This window comes from Staurois parvus, unplaced genomic scaffold, assembly GCF_062004578.1.
Source record: "Staurois parvus isolate SC_StPar_1 unplaced genomic scaffold, SC_StPar_1.0 ptg000818l, whole genome shotgun sequence".
Lineage (NCBI taxonomy): Eukaryota > Metazoa > Chordata > Amphibia > Anura > Ranidae > Staurois > Staurois parvus.
Window position 1 is genome coordinate 8,637,528 of NW_028318614.1, and position 19,550 is coordinate 8,657,077.

At 39.8% G+C, this 19,550-nt stretch overlaps 1 protein-coding gene across 1 annotated transcript in view; it reads left to right on the forward strand.

The window, feature by feature from the left end:
* The first annotated feature begins 1,316 nt into the window (after nucleotides 1-1,316).
* Nucleotides 1,317-19,550, forward strand: part of FADS1 (fatty acid desaturase 1) — a 32,038-nt gene continuing 13,804 nt past the window's right edge. The window contains exons 1-3 of the mRNA XM_089655034.1: nucleotides 1,317-1,781; nucleotides 15,460-15,570; nucleotides 15,666-15,863. Coding sequence (XP_089511160.1) covers nucleotides 1,608-1,781; nucleotides 15,460-15,570; nucleotides 15,666-15,863 — 483 coding nt within the window. The 5' untranslated portion in view covers nucleotides 1,317-1,607. The remainder of the gene's footprint in view (nucleotides 1,782-15,459; nucleotides 15,571-15,665; nucleotides 15,864-19,550) is intronic.

Sequence of the window (19,550 nt, forward strand, 5' to 3'; positions counted from 1 at the left end):
TCACTTATTTACAAAATTTTATGACAGAAACTAAGAAAAAACTTTTTAAAAAAAAATTTCAGTTGTTTTTGGTTTGTTTAGCAAAAAATAAAAAACCCAGAGGTGATTAAATACCACCAAAAGAAAGCTCTGTCTCAAAAAAATGATACAAAAAATGTCATATGGGTCCAGTGTTGCATGACCGTGCAATTGTCATTCAAACTGCGACAGCGCTGAAAGCTGAAAATCGGCCTAGGCAGGAAGGGGGTAAAAGTGCCCCGGTAGGCAAGTGGTTAAAGAAAAGTACAGCATGTTGCATTTTTCTGCACTGAAACACACCGCAAACGCAATTTAGTAAAGAAAATACATTGAAATAACTGAAAAAAAAATTGAAAAAACACACCGCAGAGACATCTACACCACACTGCAAACATGCGCAAACGCACATACAGGAACGCAGAGATTGTGATGCAGATGGCAGCCCTAAGGCCCCGTCCATGAGTATCCCCCTACGCAAAGGTCGAAGGTCACGTGATTGTGCGTGTTGCATAGTGCCAGAACATTCCCTTGTCTCGGATGCTCTATGGTCGTCTCCTGAACAGAAGCTCCTGCTACTTTCTGAGCGCCATGCTTCCCACGATTTTCAAAGGTGCAGCTTGCCATGATTGCTGCACGATCCCGTCACACGACAATCGCTGCAGAAGCACATCCCATTCCGGGGCTATTGAAGGATAATTGTAACCAACTGCTAGTTGTGCATTTTGCAGCTTTTTCTATGCAATTGGGACGCACAGGCAGAATCAGAGTGAGTCTGTTCCTAATTGCAGAGTGTGAATGGGGACTGAAGGAGATTGTACAGATTGTATCATGTGTGCTGAGAATCAGATCTGCCAATAATACCTGACTGAATACACATAGGGTGCATTGGTTAACGAAATCGTCCAGCACCTAGTGTTGACATTGTATAGAGATCGTACAATCTGATTGTACTGTGTGTGTGATAGGAACAGACACTGCCACCAGCCCCATCACAAGACTCACACATCTCTACTGCCACCTGGCGGCACTACTTCACAGCACACACCTCATCAATAATCACGGTCATTGTCCGTTTAAATAAAGCTGCTGTATATTGATTCCTCCGCATAACGGGGCTGTGAAGGGGTGAGCTGATGCTTCTAAGAACAGCCCCCTGAGGATTGGGTCTAGCGTCACTGAGTCTAACCAACCAGCGCTAGGGGGTAGGGCCTTAGGCAGCTGGAGATTTGATAGGCCGGTGCAGTGACCAGTGAAGACGGGGGAAGTCTTTTGGGGGGCGTGTCGTGCGGCCGCAGTCCAGGAGGTTTTGGTGCTGATGCTCAGAGTAGGGTTGCCGGGCGGAAGGAGGGGATCAGAGTGGAGTCTAGAGCCGGGCCGGGAGTAGACAGGAGGGCGGGGCTATGTGATGGCAGTGCGGGGACAGGTGTGTGGGGAGATATAGGTCATGTGATCTGTATTGGATGCAGTGCAGTGTGTATAGTGTGCTCTCCCCCATTGTAGGTACACAGACTATACAGTGCATGGCCAGGCTACAGTGACTGTGTGCTGGAGTTCATAAAGGGATAGGAAGTCCATAGGAGGGTACAGCCATGGGATCCGGGGGAGAGCTCACCCCCTACACCTGGGAGGAGGTCCAGAAACGGTGCACCCGCGAGGAGCGATGGCTGGTCATCAACCGCAAAGTCTATGACATCACCAGATTCTGCCAGAGGCACCCAGGGGGGCCACGGGTCATCAGCCACTACGCCGGCCAGGACGCCACGGTGAGCAGGGGCGGGGGTTATAACAAGAATGGGGGGCGCTACCCAAAACTCCAGGGGCCCATTTCACCTTTGGGGAGAATAAAAAGAAGTGCACCTCAGTGCTGATTATATTATATTATAATTCTTTTTATTTATATAATTAATTATTTTTTCCATTTTTTTTTATTTGATCATTTATTGTATAATTTTTTATATATTTATTATAATTTTTTTTAGCTATTTATTTTATTTTTAATGTACTTCATTTATTTTATTTATTTCTACATATTTATTTTGTACCCACTTCTCTATTTTATTATTTTTACATATTTTTTTTAACATTTATTTTATTATTTTTATACATTTATTTTTTTAGACATTTATTTTATTGTTAATATAAATTTACTTCATGCATTTTATTTATTTCTACATATTTATTTTGTATCCATTTCTCTATTTTATTATTTTTTCATATTTATTTTTTTATCCATTTATTATATTACTTTTATCCATTTATTTTTTTAGCCATTTATTTATTTTATTTTTAATATAAATTTGCTTTATTTGTTAATTCATTTATTTTTACATATTTATTTTGTATCTATTTATTTATTTTATTCTTTTTACACATTTAGTTTGTAGCCATTTATTTATTTTATTATTTTTACACATTTATTTTGTATCCACTTCTCTATTTTATTATTTTTACATATTTATTTTTATAACCATTTATTTATTATATTTTTTTTATCCATTTATTTTTTTAGCCATTTATTTATTTTATTTTTAATATAAATTTGGTTTATTTTTTAATTCATTTATTTTTACATATTTATTTTGTATCCATTTATTATTTTTACACATTTATTTTGTAGCCATTTATTTATTTTATTATTTTTACACATTTATTTTGTAGCCATTTATTTTATTATTTTTACACATTTATTTTATTATTTTTATACATTTATTTTTTTAGACATTTATTTTATTGTTAATATAAATTTACTTCATGCATTTTATTTATTTCTACATATTTATTTTGTATCCATTTCTCTATTTTATTATTTTTTCATATTTATTTTTTTATCCATTTATTATATTACTTTTATCCATTTATTTTTTTAGCCATTTATTTATTTTATTTTTAATATAAATTTGCTTTATTTGTTAATTCATTTATTTTTACATATTTATTTTGTATCTATTTATTTATTTTATTCTTTTTACACATTTAGTTTGTAGCCATTTATTTATTTTATTATTTTTACACATTTATTTTGTATCCACTTCTCTATTTTATTATTTTTACATATTTATTTTTATAACCATTTATTTATTATATTATTTTTATCCATTTATTTTTTTAGCCATTTATTTATTTTATTTTTAATATAAATTTGGTTTATTTTTTAATTCATTTATTTTTACATATTTATTTTGTATCCATTTATTATTTTTACACATTTATTTTGTAGCCATTTATTTATTTTATTATTTTTACACATTTATTTTGTAGCCATTTATTTTATTATTTTTACACATTTATTTTATTATTTTTATACATTTATTTTTTTAGACATTTATTTTATTGTTAATATAAATTTACTTCATGCATTTTATTTATTTCTACATATTTATTTTGTATCCATTTCTCTATTTTATTATTTTTTCATATTTATTTTTTTATCCATTTATTATATTACTTTTATCCATTTATTTTTTTAGCCATTTATTTATTTTATTTTTAATATAAATTTGCTTTATTTGTTAATTCATTTATTTTTACATATTTATTTTGTATCTATTTATTTATTTTATTCTTTTTACACATTTAGTTTGTAGCCATTTATTTATTTTATTATTTTTACACATTTATTTTGTATCCACTTCTCTATTTTATTATTTTTACATATTTATTTTTATAACCATTTATTTATTATATTATTTTTATCCATTTATTTTTTTATCCATTTATTTATTTTATTTTTAATATAAATTTGGTTTATTTTTTAATTCATTTATTTTTACATATTTATTTTGTATCCATTTATTATTTTTACACATTTATTTTGTAGCCATTTATTTATTTTATTATTTTTACACATTTATTTTGTAGCCATTTATTTTATTATTTTTACACATTTATTTTGAAGCCATTTTATTTATTTTATTATTTTTATCCCTTTATTTTTTATCCATTTATTTATTTTAATATTTTAACGTATTTACTTTTTTTAATTCATTCAGTCATATATTTATTTTATTATTGTTTATATTTTTATATATGTTTATCTTTATTTTTTTATTCATTCATGTATTTGTTATTTCTATTCTATTTTATTTGATTATATTACAGTTCTGCTCGTCTCTAATGTGTATCTGTAGGTAAAACCGTTTTTTTAGTGTTGGGTAGAGCAGGGGGAAGGTTAGACCCTCTGCTCGGTATTTATTGCTGTCTGTGTCCTCAGTGGGGAGAGTCGGTTTCTATTTGTACCGGTGACCCGTCACAGAAAAGAAAAGTGAAGGGAACTCTAACATTCAGAAGAGGCGGTAAAGGGAAATCTTCCAATGGGGACCGGTGTCTAAAGGTGACCATGTGCTATACAATCTGATTGTACAATCTCCTTTAGCTCTGCCATCCACTATGTAGTACAAGGGCCCATCAGATTTGATGCAGATTTAAAAGGATTGTGTGGATGTGTCCTCCTTTTACATTGTTTTGGTAAATCAAAGAAGACCGTACAGAGATTGTATATTATATGGCCAGCTTATGGCTCACCATACATGTTACAATCAACCTTACTTCCCCCTGATCTGTATAATATGAAGATCTACCTTACCTATGCAATCAATTTGTATCCAATCAGGCAAGCTCTTGTATTGCATACGTGTAAGTAGATCTAAAGGAGATTGTACAATCGAATTGTACAATGTTTGGTGAGCGTAAAACTGGCCATACACTGTACAATCTAATGTTACAATTTCTGTACAATCTCCTTTAGATTTACCCAAACTATCTAATATGAGGACTGACCTAAACAATACTGTTAATTTTGTATCCAATTAATCTTGTCGTCATACTACATAGTTAATGATTAGATTTGAAGCCGATTGTAGTCAGATTGTACAGTGAATGACCAATTTATGGGTTAACGTACACGCTAACATATGATTGTACAATCTCCTTTAGAGTTACCAAAACTATCTAATACGAGGACACACCTAAGCATTCCATCCAATTTGTAGCCAATCAGGCAGGCACTTGTACTAAATAGTTGATGGTAGATCTGAAGCAGATTTACAATCAGATTGTATAGTGTATTGTCACCTTAGGGTGGCCACACACACTGCAATCCGATTGTACAATCCCTGTTACGAAAGTTTGTAATGCGAGGACAGACCTATATAATCCAATCCGATTCTATCCAGGTGCACAGGTCCTTATATTCTGGAGTTGATGCTAGATCTAACCCCAGGTTCACACCTAAGCGTTTTTGCGCATCGTTTTGCAGAAACGCACTACAATCCATTTAACATGATTTGCTATGGGACACATTCACGTCTCCACGTTTTCACCCGGTGTGTTTTTTGGAAAGGGTCAGGAAGTTTTTTGAACGCAAAAGGTTGCGTTTTTTGATTCTATAGACTTTAATGGAGACGCTGCAGAAAAGCATGTAGTGCGTTTTTACTGCGTTTGTGCTGTTTTGCGTTTTAAATCTGCCTAGCAACAAGAACAATGTTTTAAAAAATGAAAAAAAAAGCATAAACGCAATGCAGAAAAGGGTCAAACGCAACCTGCATGGGTGTGAACCTAGCCTAAAGGAGATTGTACAATCAGATTGTATTGTTATTAATATAACTCCACAGGGTGAAGGCAGTATTGTAATCGCCTCAAATCTAGCTGCCAAGATGAAATACTTCATATAATGAAAACTGCCAGAGAGATTACAATGAATATAAATCCATCGGGACCATTCCGTCAGGACCATAGGATCCACATCGTCTGAGGTCGTGGACCAAAAGATCCACATCGTCTGAGGTCGTGGACCATAAGATCCACAATGTCTGAGGTCGTGGACCATAAGTTCCACATCATCTGAGGTCGTGGACCATAAGTTCCACATCATCTGAGGTCGTGGACCATAAGTTCCACATCGTCTGAGGTCGTGGACCATAAGTTCCACATCGTCTGAGGTCGTGGACCATAAGTTCCACATCGTCTGAGGTCGTGGACCATAAGTTCCACATCGTCTGAGGTCGTGGACCATAAGTTCCACATCGTCTGAGGTCGTGGACCATAAGTTCCACATCGTCTGAGGTCGTGGACCATAAGTTCCACATCGTCTGAAGTCGGGGACCATAAGATCCACAATGTCTGAGGTCGTGGACCATAAGATCCACATCGTCTGAGGTCGTGGACCATAAGATCCACAATGTCTGAGGTCGTGGACCATAAGATCCACAATGTCTGAGGTCGTGGACCATAAGATCCACATCGTCTGAGGTCGTGGACCATAAAATCCACAATGTCTGAGGTCGTGGACCATAAGATCCACATCGTCTGAGGTGGTGGACCATAAGATCAACATCGTCTGAGGTGGTGGACCATAAGATCCACAATGTCTGAGGTTGTGGACCATAAGGTCCACATCGTCTGAGGTCATGGACCATAAGATCCACAATGTCTGAGGTCGTGGACCATAAGGTCCACATCGTCTGAGGTTGTGGACCATAAGGTCCACATCGTCTGAGGTCATGGACCATAAGATCCACAATGTCTGAGGTCGTGGACCATAAGGTCCACAATGTCTGAGGTCGTGGACCATAAGATCCACAATGTCAGAGGTCGTGGACCATAAGGTCCACAATGTCAGAGGTCGTGGACCATAAGGTCCACAATGTCTGAGGTCGTGGACCATAAGGTCCACAATGTCTGAGGTCGTGGACCATAAGGTCCACAATGTCTGAGGTCGTGGACCATAAGGTCCACAATGTCTGAGGTCGTGGACCATAAGGTCCACATTGCCATCAGAAATTAGAATTTTTGTCATTTGTAGGAAAATCGGTCAGATGTCTAATAAGACTCAGCTATACAATTAGGCCTCATCCACGCAGGACGTTTTTAATGCAGATCTGGGGTTATACAAGCGTGCAGAAACACCTATAAATTGCCATAGGTGAAGACTGGGGGGTCCTTAGCCATTCATCACTACCTAGTGAGCCATTGACCTGGATTATATTGGGTGTAAAGCCGTATGGTCTTCACCTTCATGCATCCTATACGTTATGGTACAAAATCTTCTTTGCTGCAGGATCCCCCCCTTCACCCCCTTTGTACTTACCTGACCTCAGTCCAGTGCTCTTCCTGAGAGCAGCGTCTCTCTCTGCGCTCTTCCTCCTCACAGGCCATTGGCTTTTGCTGCTGTCAATCAAATCCTGTGACAAGGGTGTGGGGGGCAAGGTTGAACCACTTTGTCTGCGTTGGTATGCAAAAACAGGGCAGCTCAAGATCGAGCCCCCAGGAGTGCCCCCATAGGAAGCAGATTTCTGTGGGGGCACCGCTGAGGAGAACCTAGAAAAAGCGCTTTACACATATATATATTGTACATTCACATCAGTGCCTAACCCTCAAGGGGTGTACAATCTCTAAGGTCCCTAACTTACATTCATAGATACATATATTATTAAATAAACTACATAATACACAATAATGTAACTATATCACATAAATGACATGATAATGACAAACTTCATAAATAAAAGTACATAATACAAAATAACTATAATACAAATGTAGCTACTTAAAAACTTTATAAACGACATAGTACACAATAATGTAACAATATCAAATAAATGACATAATATGACAAACTATGCAAATAAAAAATACATAATACAAAATAACTATAATACAAATGTAGCTACATAAAAACTATATAAATGAAATAGTACACAATAATGTAACAATATCAAATAAATGACATAAAATGACAAACTACGTAAATAAAAAATGCGTAATACAAAATAGCTATAATATAAATGTAGCTACATAAAAACTATATAAACATAGTACACAATAATGTAACAATATAAAATAAATTACATAATATGACAAACTACATAAATAAAAACACATAATACAAAATAATAATTTAATACAAATGTAGCTACATAAAATTTATATAAACAACATAATACACAATAATGTAACAATATAAAAGAAATGACATAATATGACAAACTACATAAATAAAAACACATAATACAAAATAATAATTTAATACAAATGTAGCTACATAAAAACTATATAAACGACATAATACACAATAATGTAACAATATAAAATAAATGACATGATATGACAAACTACGCAAATAAAAAATACATAATACAAAATAACTATAATACAAATGTAGCTACATAAAAACTATATAAACAACATAGTACACAATAATGTAACAATATAAAATAAATGACATTATATAATACAAAAAATACCAATATGATACAAATGTAGCTACATAGAACTATATAAACAACATAGTACACAATAATGTAACAATATAAAATAAATGACATAATATATATAATACAAAGAAATACCAATATGATACAAATGTAGCTACATAGAACTATATAAACAGTAGTATACAATAATGTAACAATATACTGTAAAATAAATGACATACTATGAAAAATGACATATACAAAATAACAATATGATGCAAATGTAACTATATATAAAACTACATAAAACACATAATACAAAACAAGGTACTTGCATAAAAAAAAGTAACAACAAAAGCAAGATGTTAGAAAGCCACATCAATCATCAGAATGCAACAGGAAGTGAGAGCATGATGACTCTTTATATTTAGTATAATTATGGAGTGTTTTTATACAGTAGTGACACATAATGTACATTTCTATACAGTAATTACTCCTCATTGTGTCTCCTGGTATGTAATGATACGTGTTGTGTAAAACATATGTTCTTTGTGAACTCTTTAGCAGGGAAATGTGGGGAAGGAGTGACCGTGTCCCGTCCACGTAATCTGCTCGGTGCCGATATATCATGGGTGTTTGATTCTGTGCAATGTCAGGTGTTGGCTACTCTCTGCTCTGACAACACGTATCCATTCACTGGATTGGTGCAGCCTTGTGGTTCCACCGTCTGCTCAGCCCACTTCCCCACCACTAACATCTCCTCCTCTTTATCCCCCAGAGGTGGAGCGTGCATTTTCTGACTGAGCTTGCAGCATCCAGATCTGGTTAACCCCTACCATACCAGAACCAAGCAAAGGTTTACAGGCTAAGCTGTGCATCTGTATATCTGTGTAATAGAGATGTACAAGTATAATGTAACTATTCTATGAGAAAAAGTAGCAGTACTTGAAAAAGTATGTGTGTTACCTAGAAAGTGATCAAACAGTTAAAGAAAAGAAATCCTTTTCAGTTTTTTTGCATGATTACCGGACTGGCAGAGATATGATCACCTAGCGCTTTCTTCTTTGTGACTGTTTAGAGTTCCCCTATCGATATCAGATATTTATTTATGACAGGTAATTGTAAAGCATCGTCCATTTATGCATTACATACTGTACATTCACCTGCTCTCAAGGAGCTTACAGTCTAAGGTTTCTAACAGGGGCGGACTGACAACTCATGGGGCCCCCCGGACAATAGGGGATCATGGGACCCCTTTGTCCTCGCCCACACCCAAAAAAGCCAATGAAAGGTACCAGGGGCATCTCATGGGGCCCCCTACTGACCCAGGGCCCTTGGGCAGTGCCCGAGTTTCCAAATGGTCAGTCTGCCCCTGGTTCCTAACTTACATGCATACACACACATGCCAGTTTAGACATGAGCCAATTAACCTATCAGTATGCCTTGGAATGTTGGCGGTAACCGGAGTACCCGGGAGAAAACCCGCACAAGCACATGGAGGACATACACATTCCATGCAGATAGTAGGAAACCTACATAAGCACATGGAGAACATATAAACTCCATGCAGAAAGTATCATGGCCGGAATTCAAACCAAGGACCCCAGTGCTGCAAGGCAGAAGTGCTACCCACTGAGCCACTGTGTTGCCCTTATGCTAGAGCAGTGGTGGCCAACTTTCTTAATATGGGGGGGGGGTGCTCAAGCGCAGCCCTCAGCATCTCCAAAGGGCACTTGTAAATGTAATGTAATACAGGATTGGGGAAATGTCAGGAGGCAGGTAACCAGTACACCTTAAAGAGCCGGTACCTAACTTTGAAGCCTTTTGTTTGTTTTCAGTGTAAATTTATAAAGTTTACTTTGTGTGGCGGTATTTTTTTTTTTTTAGGATTTTTTTAGGTTTTTGAAAGTTATTTAAAATGCCCAAAGGAGATGGTCTGAGACTACAGACATGATACAAGAAATGGTCAGAGACTGTGGGCATGCTATAGGAGATGTTCAGAAACTGCACGCATGGTATAGGACAGGGGTCCTCAAACTACGGCCCGCGGGCCACATGCGGCCCGCCGAGGACATTTGTCCTGCCCGCAGGGCAGGGGTGTATCTGCCGCGAGGCAAGGGACGGAAGGCAGGAGGGCGGGATCAGCAATTCTAGAACGGGAAGGTGGGCTCGGCTTATGAACCCGCACCACTCACCTGGCCTCTCTGCAGCCAGCCGGCCATCTATTCTGATCAGTGCATGCAACCGTCACGGCTGGAGGGCGGAGCCTAGAGCTGACCATGAAGAGGGGGTGCAAGAGAGGAGACGCCATCGCTGCATGTCGGGTATCACGGCCACGGACCCTAGATAAGTGAAATAGATGATCAATCTCCTCCCTCTCTCTTTCTTTCCTCTCTCCTTTCTCCCTCCCCCCTCCCTCTCTCTCTCTCTCCCACTTCCTCTCTCCCCCCCTCCTCTCTCCCCCCTCCTCTCTCTCTCTCCCCTTCCTCTCTCTCTCCCCCTTCCTCTCCCCCCCCTTCCTCTCTCTCTCTCCCCTTCCTCTCTCTCCCCCCCTTCCTCTCCCCCCCTTCCTCTCTCTCTCCCCCCTTCCTCTCTCTCTCCCCCCCTTCCTCTCTCTTTCTCCCCCCTTCCTCTCTCTCTCTCCCCCCTTCCTCTCTCTCTCTCCCCCCTTCCTCTCTCTCTCTCCCCTTTCCTTTCTCTCTCCCCCCCTCCCCCCTCTCTCCCCCCCTCTCCCCCCCCCCTTCCTCTCTCCCCCCCTTCCTCTCTCCCCCCCTTCCTCTCTCCCCCCCTTCCTCTCTCCCCCCTTCCTTTCTCTCTCCCCCCTTCCTTTCTCTCCCCCTCCTCTCTCTCTCTCCCCCTCCTCTCTCTCTCTCCCCCTCCTCTCTCCCCTTCTCTCTCCCCCCTCTCTTTACATTGTACACAGATCTGACCCAACAAGGTGTCCTGCATTTACCGTATATTTCGCTCCATAAGACACACTTGGGGGAAATGTCTGTGCGTCTTATGGAGCGGCCGGCCCAGTATTCCCGCCGCCGTTGTATGTCCGCAGTCTCTGGTCATCTCCTGTACTGTGTCCGCATTTGTTCGTAGTTTTTTTTTTTTTAAACTATAGTCCTGCCCTCCAATGGTCGGAGGGACAGTGAACTGGCCCCCTGTTTAAAAAGTTTGAGGACCCCTGGTATAGGAAATGATCAGAGACTGCAGACATGATACAAGAGATGGTCAGAGACTGTGGGCATGCTATAAGAGATGGTCAGAGACTGCACACATGGTATAGGAGATGGTCAGAGACTGCACACATGGTATAGGAGATGATCAGAGACTGCACACATGGTATAAGAGATGATCAGAGACTGCACACATGGTATAGGGGATGATCAGAGACTGCACACATGGTATAGGAGATGATAAGAGACTGCACACATGGTATAGGAGATGATCAGAGACTGCACACATGGTATAGGAGATGATCAGAGTCTGCACACATGGTATAGGAGATGATCAGAGACTGCACACATGGTATAGGAGATGATCAGAGACTGCACACATGGTATAGGAGATGATCAGAGACTGCACACATGGTATAGGAGATGATCAGAGTCTGCACACATGGTATAGGAGATGATCAGAGACTGCACACATGGTATAGGAGATGATCAGAGACTGCACACATGGTATATGAGATGATCAGAGACTGCACACATGGTATAGGAGATAATCAGAAACTGCAGACATGGTATAGGAGATGATCAGAGACTGCAGACATGGTATAGGAGATGATCAGAGACTGCAGACATGATGGGTAGCTGTATAAAAGAACTACTAGCAAGGTTACTCAAAAGAAGCCAACTAGGCAGTTCGGTCTGAATGTTACTTAGATGGCTCCTGCAGCTCTGGACCTCTGGTCTGGATTGGACTTGCCAGTTGGATGTAGGACATTTTTTGGTAGTTTTTTTTAGGAATGGGTGCTCCGGTTGGGCCCTCAGAGCACTTTATTGAGGAGTAGAAGGAAGAAAGTTCTTCACTACTTTTACAATCCAGAAATGATGGGTCACAAACATTGTCCAAAACAGCCAGCATGTTTCAGTGGTTTTTGAATCCCCCTTCTTAGGGCTTTATGACTTTTTAAAGTAGTTCTAAATTCATTTTTTTTTAATTTTAATGCATTCTCTGCATTAAGATAAAAAACCTTCCAATGCTAGTTCCCCCCCCCATCTTTTCTAAGGCCAGCCATACATGGATCGAAATTCGACCGATTTTTCATCTGAAAATCGCACCTAAGAATAATCGGCCGATTTTCTCTCTGTTAGTGGGTCAATGTACCGGCCGATTTTCATGGTTCCTCCCCTTTTCGTGATCAGGCATGTTGGAAAATTTGTGAAACTCTACCGATTTTCGACTCAATGATGGTCAAATCGTATGATCGTTTTTCCGAAAAGAATATGCGCGTGAGCCGTGACTTGGAAGGAACAGAAGTTTCGCCTGTTATATGGGGTGAACTTTATGGCTTGGTCGGCCGGTTTTCGAAATCATTGATGACACCGTTGGATTACCGAGCGAACAATGTTTTCGATTTTCGGATGAAAAATAATTTCGGAATTCGAACCATGTATGGCCTGCATTACACTTACCTGACCCCTCCATCGATCCAACACTGTGCCTGACTACAGGTCTTCTCTTTCCTCTCCCGGCTCTTACAGGCTTTGCTGAGAGCAGTGAGAGCCATTGGATTCTGCTGCTGTCAATCAAATCCTGTGAAGAGAGGGTGGGGCCGAGCCATGCTGTGTGTGTTTTTGGATGCACAGAGCCCAGCTCGGGAATGAGCCTGCAAGTGTGCCACCATAGGAAGCTGATAGCTATAGGGGCACACACAGAAGAGTGGGAGTGGATAGCACTGGCGAGGATCCCCAGAAGAGAAGGATAATGGCTGCTCTGTGCAATACCGTTGCACAGAGCTGGTAAATATAAACCTTTTTTAAAATTTTTTTGGTTAATAACTTTTTATTGCAAGCTTCCAAAAGAAAGTACAGAGTACACACATATCTCTCAGAGTAATGAAGTGTTCACACATAAACCTCTTTTTTATTTTAATTAAATTCAAAGATTAAAGTGGAATTCCAGACTAGAACTAACTAAGCTTAGAACTGATCCCCCCCCCCTTCTGATACTAACTACCCTGTATATGAAAGATGCCTATACTTACCTAATCTCAGGGTGCTACGGTAATGATTGACTCTCAGCGGTCTGCTTCAGGGGAGAGGAGGGACAGCCGACAATGGATGCATTGTAAATACATAGTAAACCTATGGGTGAGGTCACTGCTCAGTCATTCCATTCATTTTAGTCATTCTCTCCTCTCCCCTGAAGCTGGCAGCCAGGGAGATCACATGACCAGACCATAGTGCTCTGAGAATAGGTAAGTATAGGCATCTTCCTTCTACAGGGGAGGTAGGATAGGAGTTAGAAGGTGGGTGGGCTCCGTTTTAAGTTAGTTTCAGCCTTGAAATCTACTTTTAAATGCTTCCGGTGTCTAGGGGGACACCTTGCTCCAGCAGTCTCCAGTGCTGTCTTCTCCCCAAAGCTCCGGGCTATGGGTGTCATCACATATAGTGCAGGACTATTAACCCTGCATAGTACTTGGAGGAAGAAGGTGTATGATAGTTGGGGGACCCTACAAGAGTGACATATTGGGTATCACACCTTTTTCGTGCATCCACAGACTTCAAACACCTGATGTAGAGCCTGAATACATGTTTTTTAGTTTAAAGGAACAGGCTATCTGGCTTTTGTGTTGATGGTTGGATATTAAAGATGAGAGCGAATTCAGGAGGGAAGGAGAAGGTTCCATATGGAGAGCACCTTATAAGCATAGTGACTTATGGAGAGTTCCTCAGTTTGAATTTTTTGCACTGTTCATTGCACTTACTGTTTTAAAGTGTTACTAAACCTAAAAAAGTAAAGCAGTCTGTATATGCAGTAAAGCATGATTGGTATACTCACTATGGAACCTAAGGGGTTAATCCTCCGCATTGTGTAAAAAGGCTGTTTGATCCTGTCCTCTCTGTTCCTTCTTTCACAGTCCCCAATCCATCTGCTGATAGTACAGAGCCCTAGGAGGCACTCTGCACATGTTCAATTTAATGTGTATTGCTAGAGAGGTTTTTTTTTTTTTTGGAGAGTGCATGTGATCAGCACAGAGCCAAACAGTACTGTCCAGACAGAGGGTCAGGGGTCATGCAGCCTCATAGGACAGTCAGAAGAAAATAATAAAATCCTCCTACAAGCTTTAACCAGTGCTCGGCTGGACACTGATAGAAGTCACAAGACTGCTATATACTACTGATGAGAAAAGGTGTTTAGAAGTTTATATTTACTAAAATAATTGCACTTCCATGTTCTGTGTACTGAGATCAGATATAGTGAATTCAGGGTCCTGGGTTTAGTAACACTTTAAGCACTGTATACCAGGGGTCTCCAAACTGCGGCCCGAGGGCTGGATGTGGCCCTTTGCTACCCTTTATCTGGCCCTTGGGGTACTATTCCTCCCACTGAGACCAACAATGGGGCAGTACTTCTTCCCATGAAACCAATAGATGGGGTACTATTCTTCCAACTAATACCAATGGTGGGGCACTACTCCTCTTACTGACCAACAACCCTGAGGCCATGTTTATTTTCACTGATGCTGGGCCCAGGACATTTTCTATCCTCACTGGCCCTAATCCGGCCCTCCTAAATTCTGATGGACAGTATACTGGCCCTTTGTTTGAAAAGTTTGGAGACCTCCGCTGTATACAAACAAATCATGTATATTGGACTGTTCTTGGACTTGCACTAAATTTTATCCCATTAATCTTTTTAGCACTTTACATCAATAGATGTGATATATTAAGTACTTTATATGTTTGGTTTTCATATTTTGTTATCTTTAGCACAACACTGTTTTATTTGATTATACCAGTTAGTGATTTTTTTTTTACCTAGTTTGCTGCTTTGTTTGCTGCTGTGTTTGCTGTGTTTCTGCTGTGTTTACTGCTTTGGAGTACACAATCTTTAGCTTTGTAGGTGAATTTGTTCTTTTCACACACACCTAGCTGTTTGACACAGTCACTCTTCCCCAAATAGGTAGGATTAAATAAAAAGTCACAATTTCACAAGAGCTATTGTATAAATGATATATATGTATGAGCTATTTCATATAGTTTAGATAAATGATAAATATTTGTATCTCTCTATCTGTCTTCCTCCTCAGGACCCATTCACTGCATTCCACATTGATAAGGAGCTGGTCCAGAAGCATATGAAATGCCTGCTGATTGGGGAGCTGGCACCTGGACAGCCTTGCGTGGAGCCCAGCAAGAATGTAAGGAGTCCACGTGTTCCTTAGCATAGCATTTCTCTGCCCTGTAATTTGTCTCCCCTTTTAGCAATGCTGAAGTTTGATGCTTTCTCCCACAGGCGGCTCTGGTGGAAGATTTCCGCACACTGCGCTCCACCGTGGAACAGATGGGTCTGCTTAATCCTAATAAATTATTTTTCCTTGGCGTTCTTCTGCACATTCTACTGCTGGATGCACTAGCCTGGCTGAATCTTTATTATTTTGGTCCTTCACTCATCCCATTCCTGATCACATCTTTGATCCTAGGCACTGTTCAGGTAATGATATCTCAGTGGCATCGAATTATTTCAGACTTTGAAAAGTATCACTGATTTCAGAGGATCCCATATTCATATTCTAGCTATGTAAATTATCAGGTGTTCAGTAAATGTTATCGTACAGCGTTGTCAAGGACAGGACTACATAACATTTCCTCCTCTGCTCTTCTAAACACAGGGTGGATGTGTTCTGTAGTCCACGGAACTAGCTAGGCAGTGTTAACTGATAACAGTCAATACAGGCAGAGAGTACAGGAAGTCATCAACTCACAAGATTTCTGTTAGGACCAACAGGTATTTTTTGCCACATACCGAACAGGACTCACAAAACACCTTCAATGGTAAATTTAAAGTAAAACCATAGGCATTTTTTTAAATTTTGAATAGTGTAAGGGAGGGCTATAACCCCTGCTATTTTTTTTTTTTTGCCATCTGCGTCCCATTGGGGAGATTTACCTTGACTTCCTGTCCCATAGCCAGAACAGGAAGTGAGAGGAAATCCTTGCACATAAAGGGAATCTTTTGGGCCTTCCCAGATCACCTGAACTAGCGTCCCCATTGGAAGATTTCCTCTGTATTACTGTTCTAGGGACAACCCAAAGGTTGGGATTTTCTTTTACTTTCACTTTCAATGATCATGGTAAACAGGACAAATAAAGAGGGTGAATCTCCCTAACGGGGGCACAGACAGCGCAAAAAACTGACAGGTTTTCTAGACCTTCTCCACTCTGTTGAAAACGGGAAAAAAAAATGTGCCTGTAGGTATGCTTTAAAGGCTAGCAGGAGCAGATTTCTCACTGATAAGATTTACAAACACTTAACACACATACATTTGCATTTCTCTGCATGCTTTTTGACCTGTCATGCCAGTGTAAAGAAGCTGCCATTACTCAACTTTTCTCTGACAATGCTAGTTGCCTGCTGGTCATTCTGATTGACTGACTTACTAAAATCCCCCTTCTGTGAGCATATCCCTGCCATGCTCCATGCAACTACTGGCGGGTGCTGCCAGGTAGCAGGGAGTGAGATCAACGGACATTTGTCCGCTGATCTTCTTTTCCTGCTAATTACCCAGAAACGACATGATTGGGGAAGAAGCTAAGAAGTTAATGGAGTGTAATTAGTCCTCCACTAGATTCATTGGAGGGCAGGTGAGACCCCTGATATCTCACTACCTGTCACCAAAAGAAGAAAAAAAAAGCATATATAGGATTTTTTTTTTGTCCCCCATGTGTTGAAAAATAAAATGTAGTGAAAAAAGTGTAACCCCTGGTTCACATCTATGCGGCCGCGTGGGCCGCATTTTGCAGGGGCATGAGAGCCCATTCATTTGAATGGACTCAAGTGCCCGTGACACGCAGGGAAGAAGTCCCTGCATTTCTTTGGAAAATGCAGCCCGCACGGGAACCTCGGTTCCCAGTACAGTTGCTTTTTCCAGTGCACGGCGTGCCATTAGAACTATTGGCACCCGCCCGCGGGTCTGCATTTCTCTGCGGGTGGTGCGGCTGCACAGATTTTCGTGTGGATCTGCAGCGGCACCACCTGCACAGATGTGAACCTAGGGTAAAAAAAATTACACCCAAGCATGTAACCCCCCTCCTCACATGCACAAACATAAATACACATGTTGGGAGTGCCTATGTATGAAAACAATCTCAATACACATACTTCACATCACCCAGCATGTCGGAATGAGAATGAGAGCAATAATTCTAGGCCCATTATTCATGATTGACTCTAAACTGATGACCTGTAGGGGCTGTTAAATATAAGGTTTTGAGGTTTGTCACTGTTTCATGGGTACACACAATTTTAAGTCTTGACATGTTGCGTATTTATTTACTCATCGAAACCTCATCTTTTAAATTTACTCCCAAAAAATGGATGCCATATTGCGATTGTGTGCGCCAAAATTAACTTTAGTGGAATTTTGTGTTTCAGAAATCGCTGCTCTACGATTCTGTGACATAGAAATTTAAGATACCACTTTTTTAATTCTACAGGGTCTCTACTTTTAGAAAATGATATAATGTTTGGGGGTTTTACTATACTTCAGACCTAAAATAAGTTTTAAAACACATGTGCAAAAAAACCATAAAAGCTGTTCTGGCAGTGAAAGGGTTAAAGGAAACCTGTTAGGACAGAAATATGTATGCTGCCAATGATGACCTGATTTTAGAAAAAAAGTTATTTGTTTGTCATGGTGATCTTATAGCTTAAATATTTTCTGAGTTGCTGGTGTAGAACAAGTACAGGGTTCTGACTTCCCTTGCTACATACACGTTCCAGGTCACTGACCGATGGAGTAGCATGATAATGAGGCAGCTGGCATTTTCATAAGGTCAGCAGTGATATCCCAAATAATGCTTTTTATGACCCGTTTCCTTTAGCAAAGCTAGTAGATTGCAGAGTAGGAGTTCTTTTTTATGCATGGTATTTGTGGCATATGGCATCTTTCTTTTATCAGTTACATCAGCTACTATGCATGTAAAAGACCCGTAATATGCATTTGGGTTTCTACCCGGAACTTCCCCTCCACCCTGTGCATTCAATGTTGATCAGAAATGAACTAAACAAAACTTTGACCATCTCTGTGTGTCTGGGAAGGCTGTCATAGAACGCAACACTGTGGGGGCATGACATCATCCAAATCTTTTTTTTTTTTCACAGTTATTAGTAGAATTTACTTTTATTATTATTACAGGTACTTATATAGTGCTGACAATTTACATATATATATATATATATATATATATATTGCACATTCACATCAGTCCCTAACCTCAAGGGGTTTACAATCTAAGGTCCCTAACTTACATTCATACATACATATACTAGGGCCAATTTAGACAGGAGCCAATTAACCTACCAGCATGTCTTTGGAGTGTGGGAGCAAACTGGAGTACCCGGAGGAAACCCATGCAGGCACAGGGAGAACATGCAAACTCCAGGCAGGTGGTGCCGTGGTTGGGATTCGATCCAATGAGCCTAATACTGCCAGGCAGAACTGCTAACCATTTAGCCACTGTGCTGCCCATATACAGTCCTCTTCCAAAAAGAAAAACAATTGTATTTTGTCAGGGCAAGTCCAGTAAAACATGAAAATATGTTATGTAATAGAGGTGATCCTGCTTTGGGGGCCAAAGGTTGTTTGCCTGCACACCGCATTGATGGAAATTCAACCCTGAGTATGGCAGAGCAGTGTTTAAAGGCTAAATTCACCTTTCTGAATATATTACATATTACACCTGTATTTAGGGTGTAATATGTTTAGCATGCACCCCTAGTCCCCCCCTTCCCGACGTGACAGCGGGATAGAGATCCTCTCCCCCCCTCCACTTGCTGTCACAATTTGGGCTGCACCCACACAGCCATGCCATTCATTCACGGTTTCCTGTGAACTAATGGACTACAAATACCGTCAGCCATTGCAACTGACGGCTTGTAGTCTTCAATGAACTGCGAAGGTGCTACTGAGTTGTTGTTTATTGATCTTCCTACTATTAAGGCTACTTTCACACTCAGGAGTTTTTGAAGTGTTTTTGCGTTGAAAAAGCACCAGAAAAGCTCAAGAACAATGCTTCCTTATGTATGTTTTCACACTGGGGCTTTGTGCTTCCATTGCGGTGTAAAAACTCCTCCTTGCAGCATCTTTGGAGCAGGTTTGTTCAGTTAAAAAAAAAAAAC